Below are 22466 nucleotides of genomic sequence, written 5' to 3' on the forward strand. Positions count from 1 at the left end.
AAACTGCTAGTAGCACCAACAATGTGCTTCCTTGAAATTCTAGAGCAATTCTGTCACTGGTGTAGGAGCAAATCAGGCTGTTTCTGGCAGTGACACGGAGGTTTCATGAATCGGGGGTATGAAAGAACCATCTGTGAACCCACCCTCTGTGTCCTGGCAAGAAGGTCACAGATTTAATGATGAGAAGGAGGATGTGGAGAAGGGAGAGGGTACCAATGACAGTAATAATGATGGACTCAGTGATGAACAGCTTTCAGAGTTGTTCGTGTCCTTCTATAGTATGAGTACCAATATGTTTGGGTGGAGGGAATGGAGTGGTGGGGTAGGCAGAAAAAAGAAACTGGAGTAAGATGTGCCTAAGATGTTCAAATTACAATAATGTAACAATAATGTGTTTTTTATTTCTAAAACTAGATATAGCAAAAATCATCAAGAGTTGACAAATTTGCTAGCAGTCATCCAAGGGTGAGAGTAACACAAGTAAAATTTCCCCTCTGTCCTTATTTTCCACTTTTGTTATAAAATTAAATTACTTCTACACAAATATAATGGCTTAAACTTTAAAAGTACCTAATGTCCAGTGCAGAATGATTTCTAGTATCTAGAGGAACTGTCTCTCCAACAAAACTACAGCACTCTGCAAGCAAACACAGATTTCACAACCACTGATGTTTTTCAACCCTGTTTGTTATACAAAAAGTCATTCTCTAATTTGTCTGTACTTTATGTCATACTTTGGTCTGCTTGGACTTTCTCCTTTAACACAGTCTAAATATCAACAAAAATGTAATAGACATCCCAAAGTGTCTCTCATCAATGATTCCAGCCCTACAGATGTTCTATAGATAAAAATCACACACATGCACACACACACACACACACGCACACACACAGAGTCAATCCAATACTTCCTTGTTACCAATGTTACATTATCAGCAGTCATCTTCATCCCTTCTTCAATGGACCATAAGACAAATATCAAGAAAGATGCATTTACAGGGATCAGAGAGAGAATACAACAGATAGGGCACTTTCCTTGCATACTTGATACCTGGCACCACATACGGTACTTCAGAACTCAGATGACTGAATGATCCCTTAATACAGAATCAGGTTTGTGTCTCCCAGAACAAAACTAAAACAAAAAATTAAATAAATAAAGCATTTACAGTCCAGCTTCCCCCCCCCCCACACACACACACACAGATTATTATCAAGTGACCCGTGAACCAACTCTGGTCTCTATTATTGGCTTCTTACATTTCTCACCTAGGAGTTCAGTCATAGTTTCTACTGAACAGGCAACTCTGTAGGAAACGGGACAGGATGGACCCAATCTCCGGCTCTTTTTCAGCCTTTTCTGTTAGTATCAGGCTGGGGTCTGGGTGGGCTTGGTCACCACTGGTAACCACTGCAAGTCTCCAGCAGCCATTCCCAGGCTCCCCTCTTCTTTGAGAAGACATCACCACACCTGATTTCCCATATTCAAATTAGCTTATGTGTCGGATAACGGGCAAGGTTAGCCTGAGAAGCTGAGCTTTCCCCAGTCACTGCTCAGGCCTTGCCAAGCTACTTGTAACTCCCCCTCTGGAGCTCATGCTGGGCTCTGCCATGTGAACCCTTGCCCCTTGTCTGTGCTGGCATGACACCACCACCCTGCCCCCCCAGCGATGTGCCCCACCTCCTCTTGGTTTTTATAATCCCATCCCCCAGAAAAGACAGGTTCCTCTCGCCTCACCTGTGGATACCCTGACCAGGAGCTCCAGGAGCACAGGAGGGAGCCTTGGTGCATCTCAGCCTCCCCTGCGAGATCACCACTAGACAAAATCTGTTCTGCAATGCTTGGGGACTGGAAACCCAGAAGACAGACCGCTCCCCCCTGTAGGTTCCCTGCAACCCACAGAGACACCCCTGAAGTAAAAACAAGTGGAATATATAAAAACCAAGTGCTACAGAGCACATATACTAATATAAACATTATATATATATAAAGACACACATTTCATTTTGAGACCACACATGGCACTGCTCAGGGCTTACTCCTGGCTCTACACACAGGGATCACTCCTGATAATGATCTGGGGACCATATGGAGTACCAAGGATTGAATCCCAGCTGGCCTAAAGCAAGGCAAGTGCCCTACCCATCGTATAATAAGTATTTTTTTTTAAATGATACAAACCTGATCCCCACTTTCAGGAAACAACTGCTAGGGAAAGTTATCTGCAGGAGTTTAAAGTAAGTGTCAAGTTTGGAAGAAACTTCATATCTGAGAAAGGCAGAGCTCGGCTTGCAGTCACCCTCCCACCTGCCTCTAGCTGCTGTCCCTTATTGACTCCAGAGCATCGATCATTCTATGAAACACACTATTTGCTAACCCTCTGTCCCCTATCCCCTACTTTCAACTAGAATATAAATTATCCACAGGAAGAGTCTTGGTCTTGCTAGATCCCCTAGAACTAGTAGGTAACTAAAACGATTTGTTAAGCAAGTGGTGATAACCAGAAGATAGATAGATAGATAGATAGATAGATAGATAGATAGATAGAGATCGATTTGCTCGAGCGGGCCCAGTAACGTCTCCATTGGAGACTTTGTTGTTACTGTGTCTGGCATATCGAATACTCTGGGTAGCTTGCCGGGCTCTCCGAGAGGGGCGGAGGAATCGAACTCGGGTCGGACATAGATAGAGATATGTGTAGATATATATCAAAGTGTTTTGTGATACCTGGCACCACATACACTGGACTTTCTCCTTGAGAGCGGGCACATGGACGGACATAAAGTACAAATCCAGCGTCAAGCACACAGTAAGCTCAGTGGTTTGGCTAACATTGCTATCAGGAAATCCAGAAGAGGGTGTGGCCAACAAGGACAGAGGCAGTTACAGAGCGTTTCTAAGAGGCAGGTCTTGGGCTTCAGCTTGGTCAAGAAGGATAAGGGTTTCCTGACATGGACATATGTGGGGGCAATTACAGAGGGTTAGAAAAGTCTCCTTTGGGAATACCCTGCCTCTGTGGCAGGGTGCGATGGGGGGATGGGGAGTGGGAGGGATACTGGGACCTTGGTGGTGAAAATGGGCACTGCTGGAGAGATGGGTGTTTGATCATTGTACAATTGAAACCCAAGCACAAAAATTTGTAAATCTACAACTGTACCTCATGGTGTTTCACTAACAAAAATTTTTAAAAAAATGTAAATGATGGAGAATGGGCACTAGTGGAGGGATGGGTACTGGCTCAAAATGCAAGCACAAAAGTTTATAAATCTACAACTGTACCTCATGGTGTTTCACTAATAAAAATTTTTTAAAAAAAGAAAAGTCTCCTTTGTACCAGCCAACCCTCTCCCCCCCCCCACGCACACATACACAGTGAAAGAGAGAGAGAGACAGAGACAGAGAGACAGAGAGAAATGCAAACCTTACACTAAGACTCTTCTGTGGACCGGCCTCTCTCCCAAAACCATTAACCCACTTTCCCTTCTATCCCACCGAAACTTAAACAAAATTCATCACAAAGGGACACTCAACAATGCTACTGATTTACTCTCAGAACCCTATAGAAAAGACATAATCTCCTCTTCCAAGGAACAATCCATGTCTAAGCTATTTAGCCAAAATACTCAATACCCAGGGGTGGGGTGGGGTGGGGAGGGAGTGGGTGGAGGGGGATTATTTGTGGTCCTGCACGACTGAGGAATCCACCTGGCGCCAACTACATTGCCAGCTCTGCAGATCAGGATCCCTGGTGGTCCCATAACAGACTGTGCAAGCTCTAGCAAACAGCCAGTTGTGTGCAAGGACAACGAAAGCGTGTGACCCTTGGAGGCCACCGAACTAAGGGAGCATTACATCCAGAACTTGAGAAACCACAAAAAGAATGTGACTCAAGCACCATGAACAGTCATGGTGTTCATGGTGGCCCAATAGCAGAAAACAACAAAACAAACAACAACAACAACAAAACCCCCTTCCCCTCCCCTCACCCCAACGTTAACTCTGGGAATGGGGGAGGGGGCGGCAGGGAACTCAAGGGCCATCCATCAGCATTAAAAAAGCACAGTCGGGGATGGGGTGCGGCCCACCAGTAAAACATCCCCAAGTCTCAGGTTTGATTTCCAGCATCACAACCCAGGGGGAGGGTGGGGAGCAGGAATTACACGCAAGGATAGCCACTAAGCATGTTTTGGGAGGAATGGGGTATCAAAATGCAGCAAGAATATCACCACAGAAACAATAAACAGTACACTAACGTGCATTTATAAAGTGCAGAAGTCAAACTAAAAACATGGGACATTAGGCCTGTGACATGGCTACAGGACTTCAGTTGCCACTTGGCATGAGGGGACCCGCTGCAGTCCCACACATACCACAAGGGCCCCTGAACACAAGCTACCCTGAGCAACCTCAGTATACCCCCATCCCAACACAAAAATGAGACAGTCGCTTCTATACTAGTCAGGCAGACTCCAAATAATGTTGTTAACGAGGCACAAAGTTTCGAGAAAACCGGGCTAGAAAGATAGTAGAGCCGATGGGGCGCCTGTCTTCCATGTCGCTTACTCAGGCTCGATCCTGGGCACCACATAAGGTCCTCGAACCCCACCCAGAGTGATCCCTGAGCAGGGCCAAGTGGCCCAATAGCAGAAAACAACAAAACAAAACAAATGAACAACAACAACAAAACCCCCTCAAGATCACACACAATAGCAGAAAACAACAAAACAAAACAAAACAAAACAAACAACAACAAAACCCCCTCAAGATCACACAGCATGTGATCTCGTTTGTGTGAAACAAAAACTTGAAAGACACACATAGAAAACCCTAAACGTCACTCTGGAGGTACCTTGGTACCCTGTTCTATTCATTCTCAGCTCTCCAACACTGCCTCACAAACGCATAAGTTTTTAATAAAAAAATAAAGAGTTGTGTACATGAATTAAAAACTGAAAATTAGACCTGCTTTTAATTCCAGACTGTTTGCACATTTAAGAAATGGCCCTGAGATGGATTCCAATTGATTCTTTAAAAAAATAATAATAAAAGGGATGGGTATTTGATCATTGTATAATTGAAACCCAAGCACAGAATTTGTACAGTTTATAACTGTACCTCATGGTGTCTTACTAATAAAATATTTTAAAATAATAATAATAATAATAATAAAATAACGGCTGGGTAATAACATCGAGGGGGTCCAAGCACCAACCCTTGAACCCTCTTGGGCAAACAGGACTCTGCTCCCCGAACTCCAACCCCACCCGGTGGCTGCAGTATCAGCTCCTAAAAGGGAAAGGAGCGCTGGACTTTCACCGTCCCTTGCAAACTAGCGACGGGCTCGCTCGCGCCTTCTGCGAAGGTGCTGGATCCCCAAACCACGACTCCCCCTGGAGGCTCTTGCAACGAGCCGGTGGCTGCGTGACCTCCCCCAGGTGGGTGCGAGCACGCGGCTCGGGAGGGACAGGCGGCGGGTGGGGGGAAGGACCACCGAACTTACGCTCCGACTCTGCCCAGCTCGAGCTGGGATCCGTCTCTCCCGCTCAGGCATCATCTCGACCCCGAAGATGCACAGCCGGCGGCGACGCGGCCCCGAGCATGCAGGTCAGCGCAGGAGCCGGGGTGTCAGGGCCTAGCGAGCAACGGACCATGTGCGGGCAGCATCTCTCGGTGCGCCCCTGACCGCGCCTCCGGGAAGCCGCGACCCTGAGCCCGACGGCTCGGCATCCAGCCCCTGCCCTTGGCGGCTCAGAGGGGGCGGCAGAGGTGAGCCTGAGAGGGGAGAGGGTGAAACTCGGACCCTGATCCACACCTCGGCCGAGCCGGGCTCCCCTAGCGGGTCTCCGCCGCCTGGGGCCGGTGCGCTTCGGACGGGGTCCTCGGGCTCCGGCGAGTGCTCGGAGAGCGGGCAGAGCTGCGCGGACCTCGGCGGGGGATGCAGTTCGCTCACTGCCGCGGCTCTGGGCAAAGCCCCTCACTCTCGGCTCCCGGCTCCCGGGGCGCCGCAGCTTGAGCGCGAGGGGACGCCGCTTTAGGACGATCGATCAGAGATCGATGGGAGGCGCTGGGAACTCCTATTGGCCTCCAACGGGCGGCTGGGGGGCGGGAGCGTTGGCGTGGGGGCTTCCAGTGGGAAAGGGGACCCCCCCAGGGTGGGCGTGTAAGGCTGTCAATCACAGGCCACGCCTCCCGCCACACCTCTCACCAAGGCTCCGCCCCTATAGGTGGTACCAGGGCCCGCCACGCCGAAAAAAAAAATTGTCCCCTCCCCCGGAGAGCCTATTGGCTAAAGGGCCGTGGGAAGCTACTGGCAGAAACCAATAAAAATACATATATGCCCTGTGGGGCGGGGGCAGAGCCTCAAGAGCCAATAGAGAAGCGAGACAGCGAAGCGCTTCCTGAGTTCGGGGGTCGGCGAAGATGGCGGCCGCCGAAGGGGTTTGGTGCCTCTGCGGACTATTAAGGTGAGAAGCCTTCGACGTGGGATCGCAGGGTTTTTTCTGTTTAGCGGTGCTTCTAGTCACTTTCTGTAACCGGAGTTTGAGAGAAAGAGCTCTTCATTTCACGAAACTAGGCTATTTTCTCAATGTGTTCTTCCATTGCCTCTGGGGTCTTCTAAGTATATTAGATCAGACAGGCTAAAGACAGATCATATGATCTGCGTTTGCTCCGGCAGCCCCTCGACTGGTCCAGGGATTCCAGGGATCGAGTTTCTGTCTCTGCTCCACGTTTTTTTCCCCCTCTTTTCCGTACGTTAATTTAACCTATCATAAGTTATTCATATTCACTTTTCACTTTTACAATTGAATCCCGAATTATCTTTTTTAATCACGCCCTCTTTGGGTTTAAAAACAAAAGCGAAGCAGATCTCTCTCCTTTGTTTCCTTCCCCCTTTTCATTCAACAAAACTGTCATTGTTGACATATGTCACACATACTGTTTGTGGAGACTCCTCTGCTTCTTGACAATCGACCCCGTCGTGATTGGTGTAAAAATAACCATCTAAATCAAGAGACATCTTAGGAAGTTTGGAAGTTTTCCATTCGGTCAGCAAATGTTTATCGGATGCCTGTGTGAGGCTTGACATAGCTGATGCACGAGCTTGGTCTTTTTGCTCAGTTTCAAGCCGACCTCACTGCTAAGAAAAGCTTTCAGCTATGCCGTGGGGACTGGACCTTTTAACCCATTCGTGAATTTTTTGGCAACTAAAGAGCTACATGAAAGAAAGCAGTGGTTTTAGAGTCATGTCGCCATATCAAATGTATAACTTTTAATAGAACTGGGAAATCTAAATTTCATTTCTCTTATCCCAGAAATAGATAAACTGGAAATGAAGAAAGAGAATAAATACTGACTCATTCATGGGTCATTTTTCTTTTTTAATGTAGGAGTACTGCTATTTATTTAGCCATTTATTAAGCTGATTGAATTGGGCATGAACTCCACATTAAAAAATATTTTTTAATTGGGCATCCATGAGATAGACCATTACAAAGCTGTCATAACTGGGTTTCAGTCATACAGTGATCCAGCACCCATCCTTCCACCAGTGTACATTTCCCACTAAAAATGTACCCCTGTTTCCCCACCACATCCCCCAACCCCCTGTCCCCCACCCCACCTCCCTCTATGGGAGACTCTTTCCTTCTTGCTCTCTCTCCTATTTCTTTTATGCATTATGGCTTGCAATATAGGTGCTAAGAGGTCATGGTGTTTGTTCAGGGCATTCGGTGTTTTTGTCGGGATGGTAAGGCTGGAATAGCTTTTCAATTGGGTGGGCACTTTGGGTTGTGGATGTGACTGCCAAGACCTCTGGAAATACAGGGAGGTGGAGGAAGGCAGCCCATCCCGACCCCAAGAAAGCCTGGAGATTTCAGTAACAAAACCCACATACCAACATTTTCAGCAGATTACATCTTGGTGAGGTCTGTCCTGAGACAGTGGAGTTATCTCTCCCCCTCCACCCCCCACCCCTTGCCAGTGATTTTGGATTGTGAAAGCAAGCAGCTGCTGGGAGCTCTACTTGGGTGGGCACAGGCCAAACCCCCCCACCCCCCCCATCCGCCAATTTACCCCAGTGTGTTCAGCCATGTGTAGAACCAAGCTTAACTACGGCTTTATGATCTCTTTCGAGATTTATTTATGGGTCTGGTCTGTGAAGCAAGGCCGATAGTAGAGCTTACCGAGTGGCACTGGAGTTGTTTCGTGGGGGTGACTGTCAGTGCTTATTGTGAAATGGGGGGAGGTAGCCCATCCCAACTCCAAGAAAGCTTGGAGATTTCAGTCACAACACCTGCATACCAGAATTTTCAACAACAGGTTATATGTTGGTGAGGTCCGTTCTGAGACAGTGTAGTCAAGCTGGGAATATGGCAGCAATTTTGGATTGTGGAAGCAAATGGCTGCAGGGGGCTTGGCTTGGGTGGGCCACCGGGCTAACCCATCCCCCTCCAATTTACACCAGTCTGTTCAGCCATGTGTGGGTCCGAGATTACCTGTGGCTTTTGATCTCTTTTGAGATTTGTCTATGGGACTCTAAAATAAGGCCAGTAAATGGGCTTTTATAGCTGAGCTGGAGGTGGTTTGTGGGCATGGCTCCCACATACCTAACTTTTGGTCATTTAATTTCTTGGTAAACTTGTTCCCAAGTTGTTGGGGACTGGCCAAAGGCACAGCGGCAATTTTGAGGTATCAGGAAGCCTGAAGGCACCATCAGGCAGCTCATGCACTCGCCCCATGCGTACAGGTTGACCTGTTGGCAGCACCATACCCCTGGGACATTTTTCTTTGGTTTCATGTTGTCATTTGGGGGCGAGATGCCATTCTACATCATGGCTTGTTTAGCTTAATAAACTTCTTTTTAATTCCCTAATACATCCACTGCAGAGAAAGGTTTTTATTGTTGTTTAAGAATAAAAAGAATATTAAATTGCTTATATGCTATAGAGGTTGGAAATAAAAGGGACTTGCACTTTCAATATTGAATATTTAGTAACAATTAGACTTGAAAAGTAAAATGTTTTATTAGAATTCCCAAGGTATAAAAATTTCCCCTCTTAGATGCTAATGTGTAAAGTGAATATGTAAAAGTAGAATTTGTAGTTTTTTTTTTTTATGAACATTCTATTGATTTTCCCCTTTGTCCTCTTGTTTCAGGTTTTTTTATTCATTATTGTTCCCTGGGCTAATAGTGTGTGGAATTTTATGTGTGTGGTTGGCCATTTGTCTTTGGGGAATTAGACTACTGCTACAGAGAAAGAAAAAGTTGGCGTCAACCAGCAAAAATGAGAAAGATCAAATGGTGATTGCATTTTTTCATCCTTACTGTAATGCTGGTGGAGGAGGAGAAAGAGTGTTATGGTGTGCTTTAAGAGCCCTGCAAAAAAAGTAGGTATGCATCTTTTTTAAGCTTATTTGCTCTATTGTTACCATATTTTAACAATCTGTACCTACAGTGCATCTCTTTGAGTACCTTCTTCATAGCCAGGGATTTCTTGTATAGTCTTCAGTAAGAAAATATTTCTCTCATATGCCATCTTGCCTTTATAATCCCATTGAGTTTTAATGTCAAGAAATGGAAATTATCTTTGGGCAATACCCCGTTGTGACATAATTTAGTCACTGTGGTAGAGTGTTTGAAGAGGTTAAATAAAAAACAGAAATATATATAAATACTGTGAAGCACTTCTTAAATCAGTGGTGGCTTGCAGGGAGTATGTCTCCGAAAGTGCCTTTATGATATCACTGTCATTTTAATAGTCTTAAATTATGGCATTAAAGGGAATAGAGTTTTACACATCATCGAATGTTTTAAGCTTCCTCCTCTCCACCCCAAAGTATTTATGATTTCCTTTTAAAAAAGAAAAGCATAATAATTAATACTATTTGTTCCTTAACATTTTTTTGGTTTTCATTCATTCTCCAGGATGCTCAGAGGCTGTTCCCTGCACTTTGCAGGAAATGTGTAGGGAAGAGAAGTGTAGTAAGATTCCAGCTTCATTATTATTTTATCATATGTGGAGAACTTACCTCTCTTTGGTACCCAACTCGCTACCACGAACCTTCACTCAATTCCATAGCCTTCACAACATAGCTCCCTTAGCTCAACTTTTCTGTATTCTCTTCCCATCCTGACTTCCAGTCACTACCCCAGGATTTCTTCCACTATATTTGGTAACTCCAAATTCTCTCAATACAGAGAATTGTCTTAAGTCTGAGCTTAATTTCCACCTTCTCAAAGGTTTCCCTTCTCTAATCCATACCGTTCTTGTCTCATAACTCCGTCCAATACCACTGCCTCTTTAAATGGATTATGTAGGTTTGGAGCTCAGTACTAAGATCTGATTGTATCTGTACACATACTCCCCAGCAAACCTTACATGCTGCTAAATCAAGGGAAAAATCCAGATATTATATGCCATGGAAGATGCTTTTTCATCTTGCTCCTGATGCATTTTTTTCCCCTCATCCTCCATTCTGTCACATATACATTACTCTAGCATGCTAAACTGGAGGCTTATGCATTCTGAATTCCTTGCACTTTTTTGATAACCAAATAATATTCCATTGTTTATATAGTCACTCCTCACTGGCATTTCAGTTACTATATATGACAATGGTCCCAATATACTGTATACACTGAGTATTTTACATACTCTATACTAAATGGTGTTGGTGTGCAGAAGGTTATACAGTCTAGGTGTTTGGTGTTATATTCTATAACATTGGCATACAGTGAAACATCTAATGGCATATTTCTTAGAGCATATCCCTGTTATTAAGCAACACATAACTATATATACACCACATTTTCTTTATTCGTCTATCAGTGACATTCAGATTGTTCAAGTTGTTTCTGTATCTTGGCAATTGTAATGGTGGAGTGAACACAGGGTACCAAATTTTTCCAAGTTAGTGTTTTCCTTTTCTTAAACAAAAAAACCAGTAGTGGAATTGCTGTTCTATGGTATTTTTATTTTTAATTTTATGAGGAAATGCATTTTTTGAAATCATAGTGACAACACCAATGTATTTTCCTACCAAGTTCAAGAAGTCCCTTTTTCCAAATCCCACTGACTATTTTATTTCTTGTCTTGCAAAGATATGAGGTGATATCTTATTGTGGTTTTGATTTGCAATTCCTCAATGTTTGGTGAAGCTGAACATTTTTTCATAAACTTATTAGTCATCCTTTTTTTTGGGGGGGTCACACCCGGCAATGCACAGGGGTTACTCTTGGCCACTCAGGAATTACCCCTGGCGGTGCTCAGGGGACCATATGGGATGCTGGGAATTGAACCCGGGTCGGCCGCATGCAAGGCAAACGCTCTACCCGCTATGCTATTGCTCCAGCCCCAGTCATCTGTTTTTTTTTTTTTTATTTGATAAAATATTCATAGCTTCTTGGGGCCAGAGAGATAGTACAGTGGGTAAGGTATTGCCTTGCATGCCTTGCCTTGCATGCTGCTGACCCAGGTTCCATCCCTACCACCCGATATGATCCCCTGAGCATTGCCAGGTGTGATCCCTGAGTGCAGAGCCAGGAATAACCTCTGAGTACCATTGGCCCAAAAGCAAAAAAAAAAAAAAAAAAAAAAAAGTTCATACCTTTTGCCCACTTTTTAACCAGAATTTGGGGGTTGGGGGAGTTGAGTTTTTTTTTTTTTTGAGGTTTTGGGTGCTGTTGTCTTCACTTTTGAGTTACATGATTTCTTTCTGTGTTTTGAATATTGCCCTTTTCTATGATTGCAAATATTTTCTCCCACTGTAGAGATTACCTCTTCATTTTGTTGATTTTATTTGCCATTCAGAAGTTTTCTTGTTTGATGTTATTTTACCTATTTTTTGCTTTTGTTGGCTGTGATTTTGGTATCATTTCCAAAAAAATTATTGCCAAGTCCAGTGTTAGGATACTTCCAGTCTAAATTTTCTTCTGCTTTTTTTTTTATGTAGGAGTACTGCTATTTATTCAGCCACTGATTAGCTGATTGAATTGGACATGAACTCTACCTTACTTTTTTTTTCATAATTTTATTTATTCATTTTTTTCTTCTTATATTTATTTATTGAATCACTGTGGGAAAAGTTACAAAACTTTCAGGTTTAAGTCTCGATCATACAATGATCAAACACCTTTCCCTTCACCAGTACTCATTTTTCACCACCAAGAACCCCGTTATACCACCCTCCCAACCCTCCCAATGCCTGTGAAGCAGATGATTTCTACTTAACTCTCTATCTACTTTGATTGCATTCATTATTTCGACAGAAGATGCACCATTATTGTTTAGAATATCCCCTCCAACAATCAGAATTGCTGAAAAGGCATTGTGAAATACTTTGTTTTCTATAGCTGGTATGAGAAACACATAATGTCACACGGCCATAAAAGCAGCCACGCAATCTTCTGCTTTTTATACTTTGGAAAAAACTGTTCTGGCTACTGGGGTCTCAGGAAAGAGGAAAACACTGACAGTCTTACATACTTCATTCATGTAATTTTACCTTATCTAATTATGATGCAGGTACAAGATCTACCTTAAAACTTTTAGTATTGGGGGGCTAGAGAGATAATACATAGGTAAGGTACTCACCTTGCACATGGCTGATCAGATTTGATCCCCAGCGTCCCAGCATCCTGTATGGTCCTGTGAACACTGCCAGGAGTGATCCCTGAGTGCAAAGCACTGCTAGGTGTGGCCCCAAATCAGAAAAATCAAAATAGTTTGCATTTCTTAGATAAAAAACACTGACTAAAGTTTTTTTTTTTAATTGAAAGTTTTATTAGTGAAACACCATGAGGTACAGTTGTAGACTTACAAATTTTTATGCTTGGGTTTCAGTTATACAATGATTGAGTACCCATCCCTCCACCAGTGTCCATTCACCACCACCAATGCTCCCAGAGTCCCTCCCACCTCCCCATCTCCCCATCCCACCCCACCCTTGTGGCAGGGCATTCCCTTTTGTTAACTCTCTCATTTTGGGTGCTGTGGTTTGCAAAAGAGGCATTGAGTGGCAGTCATGTTTGGTCTATAATCTACTTTCAGTATGTATCTCCCATCCTGGGAGTATCCTCCCAACACCTTTATTTGGTGCTCCCTTCTCTATCTGAGCTGCCTTTTCCCCTAGCACGTGCAACTGGCCTCCAAGCTATGGAGTGAACCTCCTGGTACTTATCTCAGCTATTCTTGGGTGTTAGTCTCCTATTTTGTTACTTTATATTCCCCAGATGAATGCAGTCTTTCTATGCCTGTCCCTTTCTTTCGGGACTCCCCTTCACTCCTGGTGGTAATGCTGACTGGTTCAGCCCTTTTTGAAAACAATAAGGACGATTCTCAAAAAAATTAGAAATTGAGCTCTCATTTGACCCAGGTATACCACTCCTGGGAATTTATCCCAGAGAGGCAAAAAAGTACAGTCAAAATGACATTTGCACTTCTATGTTCATTGCTTCTCTATTCACAATAGCCAAAATATGGAAAAAACCCGAGTGCCCACAAACAGATGACTGGCTAAAGAAACTTTGGTACATCTACACAATGGAGTACTATACAGCTGTTAGAAAAGATGAAGTCATGAAATTTACATACAAGTGGTACTACATGGAAAGTAGCATGCTAAGTGAACTGACTAAAGTTTTAATGTATCCTATCTAACAAATGGCTTAGTGAATTTTAACTATTATATTTTTAAACATTTCTCTATTATTTTTATACTGAGAAAATTGTTATAATAAAAAATTTAATGTTTTAATAAAATTAAAACATCTTGTAGTTTTGGTTATGAGTCATACCCAGCAGTTCTCAGGGTTTACTCCTGACTATGCTCGGGGATGATTCCTGGCAGTACTCAGGTGACTATATAGGTTGACATAGGTGGGACAGGGGTCAGCTCTGTGCAAAGCAAGCACCTTCACCTCTCTACTAGTTCATCTGCACTGCACTGTAGCACTGTCCTCCCATTGTTCATCGAGTTGTTCAAGCGGGCACCAGTAACGTCTCCATTGTGAGACTTGTTACTGTTTTTGGCATATCGAACACGCCACAGGGAGCTTGCCAGACTCTGCTGTGCAGCTGGGTTACTCTCGGTAGCTTTCCGGGCTCTCCGAGAGGGATGGAGGAATGGAACCCGGTCAGCTGCATGCAAGGCAAACGCCCTACCACTGTGCTATCGCTCCAGCCCACTAGCTCATCAGCCCCTAAAAAATCTTATTCTTATCGGCAGTTTTTGTTGATTCCCATTCTCTATGAAACACTTAGTATAGGAATTCACAAAGAACTAAGCATCTCATTTGGAAGAAAAACATTTTAGTTGAAAGATAGTAGAAAATGCAGGAGAGAATAGGATCAGTAACCCCAAGATAAGATTCTTTATGACCATGAAAAAATAATTATTTACAACTTTTTGCCTGATTTGAACCTAAACAAATGAAACTCTGTTGTGTTCCATTCTAGGTATCCTAAAGCAACTTATGTTGTTTATACTGGTGATGCTAATGTCACTGGTCAGCAGATACTAGAAGGAGCTGTTCAAAGATTTAACATCAGATTAACTCACCCAGTGAAGTTTGTTTTCCTGAAGAAACGCTACCTTGTGGAGGATTCGCTCTATCCTCACTTCACCTTACTGGGCCAAAGTCTAGGCTCCATTTTTCTTGGCTGGGAAGCTCTGACGCAGTGTGTTCCTGATGTTTATATCGATTCGATGGGATATGCTTTCACTCTTCCTCTGTTTAAGTATTTAGGTGGTTGTCAAGTTGGAAGCTATGTTCATTATCCCACTATCAGCACAGATATGCTCTCCGTAGTGAGGAATCAAAATGTGGGTTTTAATAATGCAGCTTTCATTACTCGGAATCCTTTTCTCAGCAAACTGAAGCTCATCTATTATTACTTATTTGCTTGTATTTATGGGCTTGTTGGTTCTTGCAGTGATGTAGTCATGGTCAATTCTTCTTGGACTCTAAACCATATTCTCTCACTCTGGAAGGCTGGAAATCGCACTAACATTGTTTATCCGCCTTGTGATGTGCAAACATTTCTGGACATCCCTTTGCATGAGAAAAAGACAAACCCAGGACATTTATTGGTTTCTGTTGGTCAATTCAGGCCAGAAAAGAATCACCCTTTGCAGATCAGAGCCTTTGCTCAATTGCTGAAGAAGAAGGTGGCTGAGTCCTTTCCTTCCCCGAAACTTGTCCTCATTGGAGGTTGTCGCAACCAAGATGATGAACTTAGGGTAAATCAACTAAGAAGACTGTGTAAGGATCTCGGCATTCAAGATGATGTGGAATTTAAAGTAAACATCCCATTTGATGAATTAAAGGATTACTTAACTGAAGCAACAATAGGTCTGCATACCATGTGGAATGAACATTTTGGAATTGGTGAGTTTGTTCTTTTAAATTTTTTGTTTAGTACCATTAAATACACATTTTAGATTAACTTGATCAAATGATGATACTCTGGAAGTTTTCATTAACACTAATCCTCTTTCCCTCATTCACTAAGTCTTTTGAGGTTTCGTAAGACATAAAAATACATGTTCTATAATAATAGCTAATTTTTATCACACTCACTTTTTTTTTATCACACTCTATGGAGTCACTTTTTAAGATCTTTACAAATACTATCTGTTTTGTTTAAACTGCCTTGCCTTTAATTTAGCCTTTTGGTTTATCCCAGGAAAACAGGAGAGGGAACAGGTGGAATCTACTTTGATTATGGATTATGCACACATTTCGGCACTGTTTGCTATCTGAGACAAGTACTATTGTGTAGCTAATTTTATTCAACATGTATTTCTCAGGTGCCTCAGACTGCCATAAGTTAAAGGAAAATAGGAAAACATAAAAGTGAAGTATCTGTACTCCAATTTCACTCATACTCTCTTCTATGCCTACTTAGTAGCGGGAGACTCAGCCCAGTCTTACATGTGGACCCTTGCTAGTGGACCCAAACCCTCAGCATTTCCTGTGCTTCATTTCCCTGGTTCAGAACAAATATTTCCAGTACCCAGCCCTTAGTGGGTGCCAGGGCTATTGCTGCGCCATGGGAGCTGTTGGAGGCTTCCCGCTCTGGTGATGGGACAGTCATCTGTGCAGTGCAGAGTGCCCTGCTAGGGAAAGGACCCAAAAGCATCACCTGCCATAGAGGTGTGGACTCGTGAAACAGTTGCACCAGAAAATGGTGTGAACCGGGATCAGGAGTTAGCCCTGCGGAGGACAGAGTATCAGTCATGACAGAAGAGCATTAGAGGCCTCTTCTGGGACTGGCATGAACAGCTGGACAGACCCTGGAGAGGTGCTCCGAGGCCACATCAGCCTGTGGGAAAAGATGGAAGAATTTCAAGTCTCAGTTGAAAAGCTTCCTGTGTCTTGATGTTTACTTTGCTGTCACGTGAGGAGCTGGGTTGGCGAGGAGCCATGCCAGGCTGCTGTGAATCCTCTGAGCTGGCCACGGGAACATGCTTGAGGGGGACTATGGAGTCATGTTGAACAGGACAGTGGGTTTTTTGTTTTTTTGTGGTTTTTTTTGGCTTTTTTGGGTCACACCCGGCAATGCACAGTGGTTACTCCTGCCTCTGCACTCACGAATTATCCCTGACGGTGCTTAGGGGACCATATGGGATGCTGGGAATCGAACCCGAGTTGGCCGCATGCAAGGCAAATGTCCTACCCACTGTGCTATTGCTCCAGCCCCGGACAGGACAGTGTCAAGGAAAGAAGAAAGGAGTCAGGTACAGCTGCCCAGTGCCCTGGTTTGGGTCACCAGGAACCATGTAGACTTCACGTAGCAAAGGAATCCAAGAGGAGAAGCAGTTGATGAGCCAGGTTTGGGGCAGGCACATGTATTGTGGTGAGATTCAGAAGTACAGGAAAGGGACCTAATTGAGAAACAGGGCTGCAGCCTCCGTGGAGGTGAATAGGATTGGCTGGGGAAGGGGCATGAGGCGAGACCCATTGTGCAAAACACTGAGAAAGGTCAAGAGATGGGGAACAGGTGGAAAGCCGATGGGCCCGCTGTCCTGGAGAGCTGGGAAGACAGGGAAGGACAGCAGAGTCCCGGGCTGCCCAGGTCGTGGGTGACAACTGCCAGAGACTGGCTACAGCAGTGTCCTTGGAGGAGAGGGAGAAAGAGGCCAGTGGTGGCAAGTTGAGTCATTGTCACTGTCCTCCCGTTGTTCATCGATTTGCTTGAGCGGACCCAGTAACGTCTCTGTTTTGAGACTTGTTGTTACTGTGTTTTGGCGTATTGAATACGTCCCAGGTTGCTTGCCAGGCTTTGCCGTGCAGGCGAGCTACTCTCGGTAGCTTGCTGGGCTCTCCGAGAGGGGTGGAGGAATTGAACCCGGCTCGGCCGGGCTGGCTGCACACAAGGCAAATGCCCTACCTGTTGTGCTATTGTTCCAGCCCAGCAAGTTGAGTAAATACTTTAAATGACTATGATTGTTTAAAGAGGAGGTGAGCAAGTAGAGTTAGTGCGTGCAAACCATACTTCCCCTTGGTGTATCTGAAAGGGAAATGAAAGGAGAGACCATAGCTAGACCATAGCTAGAAGAGGATTTGTGAATGGAGAGGAGTAAGAAAGAGAGAGCAGAGAGAGGGTGAGAAGGGAAGAGAGAGGGAAAGGGGGGGGGGAGAATGTTGGCTTGTTTCTATTTTGATTTTATGAGTTTTAATTAGGGTAGAGCGTTTGCCTTGCAAGAGGGCTTGATTTTGGGGTTGGAGCGATAGCACGGTGATAGGGCGTTTGGAGCATAGCAATATGGAGCGATAGCACAGCGGTAGGGCGTTGGCTTTGCAAGCGGCAAACATGGCCTACCCGAGTTCGATTCCTCCGCCCCTCTCGGAGAGCCCAGCAAGCTACCGAGAGTAGCTCGCCTGCATGGCAAAGCCTGGCAAGCTACCTGTGACGTATTTGATATGCATAAAACAGTAACAAGAAGTCTCACAATTTGTTATAAGATGTTACTGGTGCCCGCTCGAGCAAATCGATGAACAACGGGAGGATGGTGCTATAGTGCTACATGGCAAAGATACTGGCCAGGTCATTTACACTCATCTACATCATTTGAGAGAAACAACCAAAACTTTCATAGAGCTCAGCCTTGCAGTTTCTTAGATAACATTGGTTTATCCTTGCTCCTCCTGCAGGGAGCTTAGGTTTATTGAGCAGCTCCCACAACAGTGCTCCTGAGGCATACTCAATTCCATCAGGCACTAATATCCTATATTGCTTTTTGCTTTTCTTTATGTCCTTTGCATGGTTTAGTAATGCCCTTTTAGACACAGGAAGACAGTTAATGCTGTGCTTTTGTAACATGGGAGTTAATTTGCTCTGAAATAATATTTACTCCAGGGCATCCATCATATTTACCTGACTTTAGCCTCAGTTGCCCTTACTTCCTAACACCCCCCAAAAGAGAGTCCCAATGAGGGACAAGGATGGACCCAGGACAAGCTGTAAACTACCCTGGCATCAAAAAGGGACAAGCTAAGTGCCATAAGAAACATAATAAGTTAAGAGCACAGTCATAAACAAACTCTGTCATGACCCAAAAGAAAGTAACTTAAGAAGGACCCTGCTGGGGTTAGGAAAGACTAACCTTGCCTGTGGACTGCAGACTGAGATATGTAGTGAGATGTCCCCAGGAGGTGCCAACCTTTAGCATAATATATCTCTCATTGTGTTTATACAAAACAAACAAAACAAACACTGTCCTCCCGTTGTTCATCAATTTGCTCGAGCGGGCCCAGTAACATCTACATTTTGAGACTTGTTGTGTTTGGCATATCAAATATGTCATGGGTAGCTTGCCAGGCTCTGCTGTGTGGGCAAGATACTCTCGGTAGCTTGCCGGGCTCTCCAAGAGGGTAGAATCTGGCTCGGCCGGATTGGCTGTGCGCAAGGCAAATGCCCTACAAAGCGACTAGAAAGAAGTAAATTTACTATAATTGTTTAACTGGATTACTAGCTGAGGAAAGGAGAAAGCAATACATCCTATATGGAATCCCACCTTTGAGTGAATCTCCTAGTAATCTAGATAGAGTGCTGAACCCTCAGATTAGATTAACTCCTTGAGTTAATCTCCCAGAACTTCCCCTGAAGGAGGGGCTCTACATCTGTTTATTGTTATGATAATGTTCATCCCCACCTATGTGTACCTCCACTCTTCATGGTTTCTGTATAACTATGCTGTAAGGAAGGAAGGGGAGAGATCTTAACTATGCTGGGGAATAATGACACTGTGATAGGAGCAAAGGAGAAATAAGGACGCTGTAGAAGAAAATAACTACACGGGGGAAGAAACAACTATGCTGAGGAGAATGAAGCAGTAGGGATGAAGATGAGAATGGAATAAACAGTCCCTGATTACCAACCAGCCTGGGGCCCTATTCCTCCATTCCCCCATTGCCCCAACCTTTGTCCATCTGTCCATCCATCGCCATGGGCCAAGGGGAACAGTTCTCAGCCACTGAACGCTCACATCCCTCGCACCACACTCTTTGAACTCATTTAATTGTACACAGTCATCTCAGATTTGCCAGAATTCCAAACAAGTAAATACCAGCACTAGTGTCCTACACTAAGGTGACTGGCCTTTCCTTTTTTTCTTCTAATGCTGCCATCTGATCTCTTAAAATTTGACTTTTGATAATCTTTTTACTCCTTTTCTCTTCCAGTCCATTAATTATCTACCTTCTGGCAGGCATCAGGCTTCATTATCCACAGTGTTTTCTAGACTATTCCTCCATAACCTGTCAGTTTTCATTAAGAACCAAGCAATATTATTGTGATGTTTTGGAAGATAAAAAACTAAAAATTCTAGCTGAGATCAGCACCAGGAGGATTACTCCATAACTTAGAGGCCAGCCGGGTATCCTAGAGGAAAGGGCAGTTCAGATAGAGAAGGGAGCACCAAATAAAGGGTGTTTGGAGGATCCTCCCAGGAGGGGAGATGCATGTCGAAAGTAGACTATGGACTGAACATGTTTGCCACTCAGTGCCTCTTTTGCAGACCACAACACCCAAAAGGAGAGAGAGAACACAGGGGATTGCCCTGCCACAGAGGCAGGGGGGGATGGGGGATGGGGGTGGGGGGATATTATCCATGGTGGTGGAAAATGGGCACTGGTGGAGGGATGGGTATCTGATCATTGTATAATCGAAACCCAAGCACAAAAAATTGTAAATCTACAACTGTTAAAAAAAAAGAAACAAACAAACAAAAAAAAACCTAAAAATTCTTTACATCATGAAAGTTAAATGATCAAATTTGTGAGCATATAGATATTTAATGACATCTCACGAATCTCTTAAAAATTTCAAAAAAAAAACAACAAAAAATTGAAAGAGTTTTGTTCATCTGTGTTTTCATGACCACGGAAACTTAAAAGCTAATATGATTGTGTTTTCTCAGGACTTGTTGAGTGCATGGCAGCTGGCACGATTATACTTGCCCACAATTCAGGGGGTCCAAAGCTTGACATTGTGGTTCCTCATGAAGGGAATATAACTGGCTTTCTGGCCGAAAGTGAAGAAGGATATGCTGAGACGATGGCTCATATTCTTTCCATGTCTGCGGAACAGAGACTTCAAATCAGAAGCAATGCCCGCGCATCGATAAGCAGATTCTCCGATCAGGAGTTTGAAGTGACATTCTTAGCATCTGTGGAAAAGTTGTTTAAAGATTGCCATGTCCATACAAACTAAAGCATTTAATATAAACGATCAAATGCCTTCATATGTTAATATTTTTCTTAAGTCATGCCCTACTGTAATAAAGTCAACCGAAGCAATGCTTTCAGCAACATGTATTAAAAGCAAAGTATTTATTTTCATGAAAAAGGGAAAAATTACTTAATGGGCAAAGGTTATCTTAATAGGTTAGTATTTGGTCTCAAAATTCTGAAAGTTATGAGTCTAAAAAGGAAAAGTGAATGATTTAATGTTGCATAATTCATACATACCAAATGCTATGTATGAAATTGTTTTACTTTAAAAACCAAAAAAAAAAATTATTTCTTTTTAGAAAAAGGAAATGTTGAAAGAAAACTGATCATTGGTAATTGATTAGACCTTTAGAATTGTACTAACATTATGGAACAGAAGACTTGGGACCAGAGAGGTAGTAGAATGGGTAGGGCATTGCCTTGCACGTGACTGACCTGGATTCAATCCCTGGCATATCATATGGTCCCCCGAGCACCGCGAGGAGAAACCGCTGAGCATCACCAGATGTATTCCAAAAATGAAAAACAGAGAGAGAGAAAAGAAATTTTAGGTAGGCTTAATCTTGTTCACTAGCCACAGACTAACTGTATTTGCGGTAGCAGTGTATGGAGAGCCAAGGTACCGCCGGAAATCCCTTTTATACTGAAGGGCTTGTGAGAATAGTTGAATAGTGCTTGGCGCTATCAGTACATCCATCCCTGCCTTTCTGAGTCCTTTATATTGCCTCAATTTTGAGGCTAGACATCACTTTTGGTTTTGTATGAATCAAGTTCTATTGATTTACTCCTTGTTTATTATATTGTAAAATTTCAGGCGTGCAGTTGCACCCCTTCTATACATGTGTCTCCTACACGCCCCCCCCCCCCATGCCCTTCCAGTGTTCCAGGGCCATCACACCAGCACAGTGGCCTTCTATTCATGCTTCTCATCACCCGTGCTCTCTGGGAACCACCAGAGTTTTCACTGAGTCATTTTTGTTGCCTTTTGCCAGTTTGTTTGCTTTGTTTGTTTATATTCCAAAGAAGAGAAAGCTTCCCATAAATGTCTTTCACTTCCTGATTATTTCATCTAGCACTATCACTTCATATTCCATTCACATGGTTGCAAAAAGGTGCAGATGATTTCATCTTTTTCAGCAGCCAAACATTCCATTAAAATCTGTTACACCATAGAGAAGGGGTCACTAAGTCAGTGATAATTGGTGGGATCGCTCAGGATGGGAGATGTGTGCTGAAATTAGATAAAGGACCAAATGTGATGGCCTCTCAGTATCTGTATTGCAAATCATAATGCACCAAAATAGAGAGTAAGGAGGAAATTGTCTTCCACAGAAGCAGGGGGAGGGGTGGGATGGGAGAGGCAGGAGGGATATTGGGAACATTGGTGGTGGAAAATACACACTGATGGAGGGATGGGTGTTCAATCATTGTATGACTGAAACTCAAACATGAAAGCTTTGTATCTGTAGCTCATGGTGATTTGATATACATAAATACATAAAATAAATAAAATTTTTTAAAAAAATCTGTTACACCAACTTCCTGGTCAAGTCACCCATCATAGTCATCTTGCTCAGTTTCGTGTTTTAAATATTGTGAATGGAATTTCTAGAGCAAAGGAGTACATTTGTGAGGCTTTTGGGATTTTTGTTTGTTTGGTGGAGGGGTGGTACAGACTCATACCGAAAGGTGCTTAGAAATTGCTTCCAGCAGTACTTGGGGGATCAT

General features: G+C 43.7%; 1 protein-coding gene across 1 annotated transcript; it reads left to right on the forward strand.

The window, feature by feature from the left end:
• Positions 1-6339: 6339 nt before the first annotated feature.
• On the forward strand, positions 6340-20812 carry ALG11 (ALG11 alpha-1,2-mannosyltransferase). Its single transcript, XM_056126095.1, has 4 exons — positions 6340-6465; positions 9158-9388; positions 14458-15389; positions 20426-20812. The coding sequence occupies exons 1-4, from the start codon at positions 6422-6424 to the stop codon at positions 20716-20718; spliced, it is 1500 nt and encodes a 499-aa protein (XP_055982070.1). The 5' UTR covers positions 6340-6421; the 3' UTR covers positions 20719-20812.
• Positions 20813-22466: the final 1654 nt, after the last annotated feature.

Source organism: Sorex fumeus, unplaced genomic scaffold, assembly GCF_029834395.1.
Source record: "Sorex fumeus unplaced genomic scaffold, SorFum_2.1 ptg000061l, whole genome shotgun sequence".
In the NCBI taxonomy this organism is placed as follows: Eukaryota; Metazoa; Chordata; class Mammalia; order Eulipotyphla; family Soricidae; genus Sorex; species Sorex fumeus.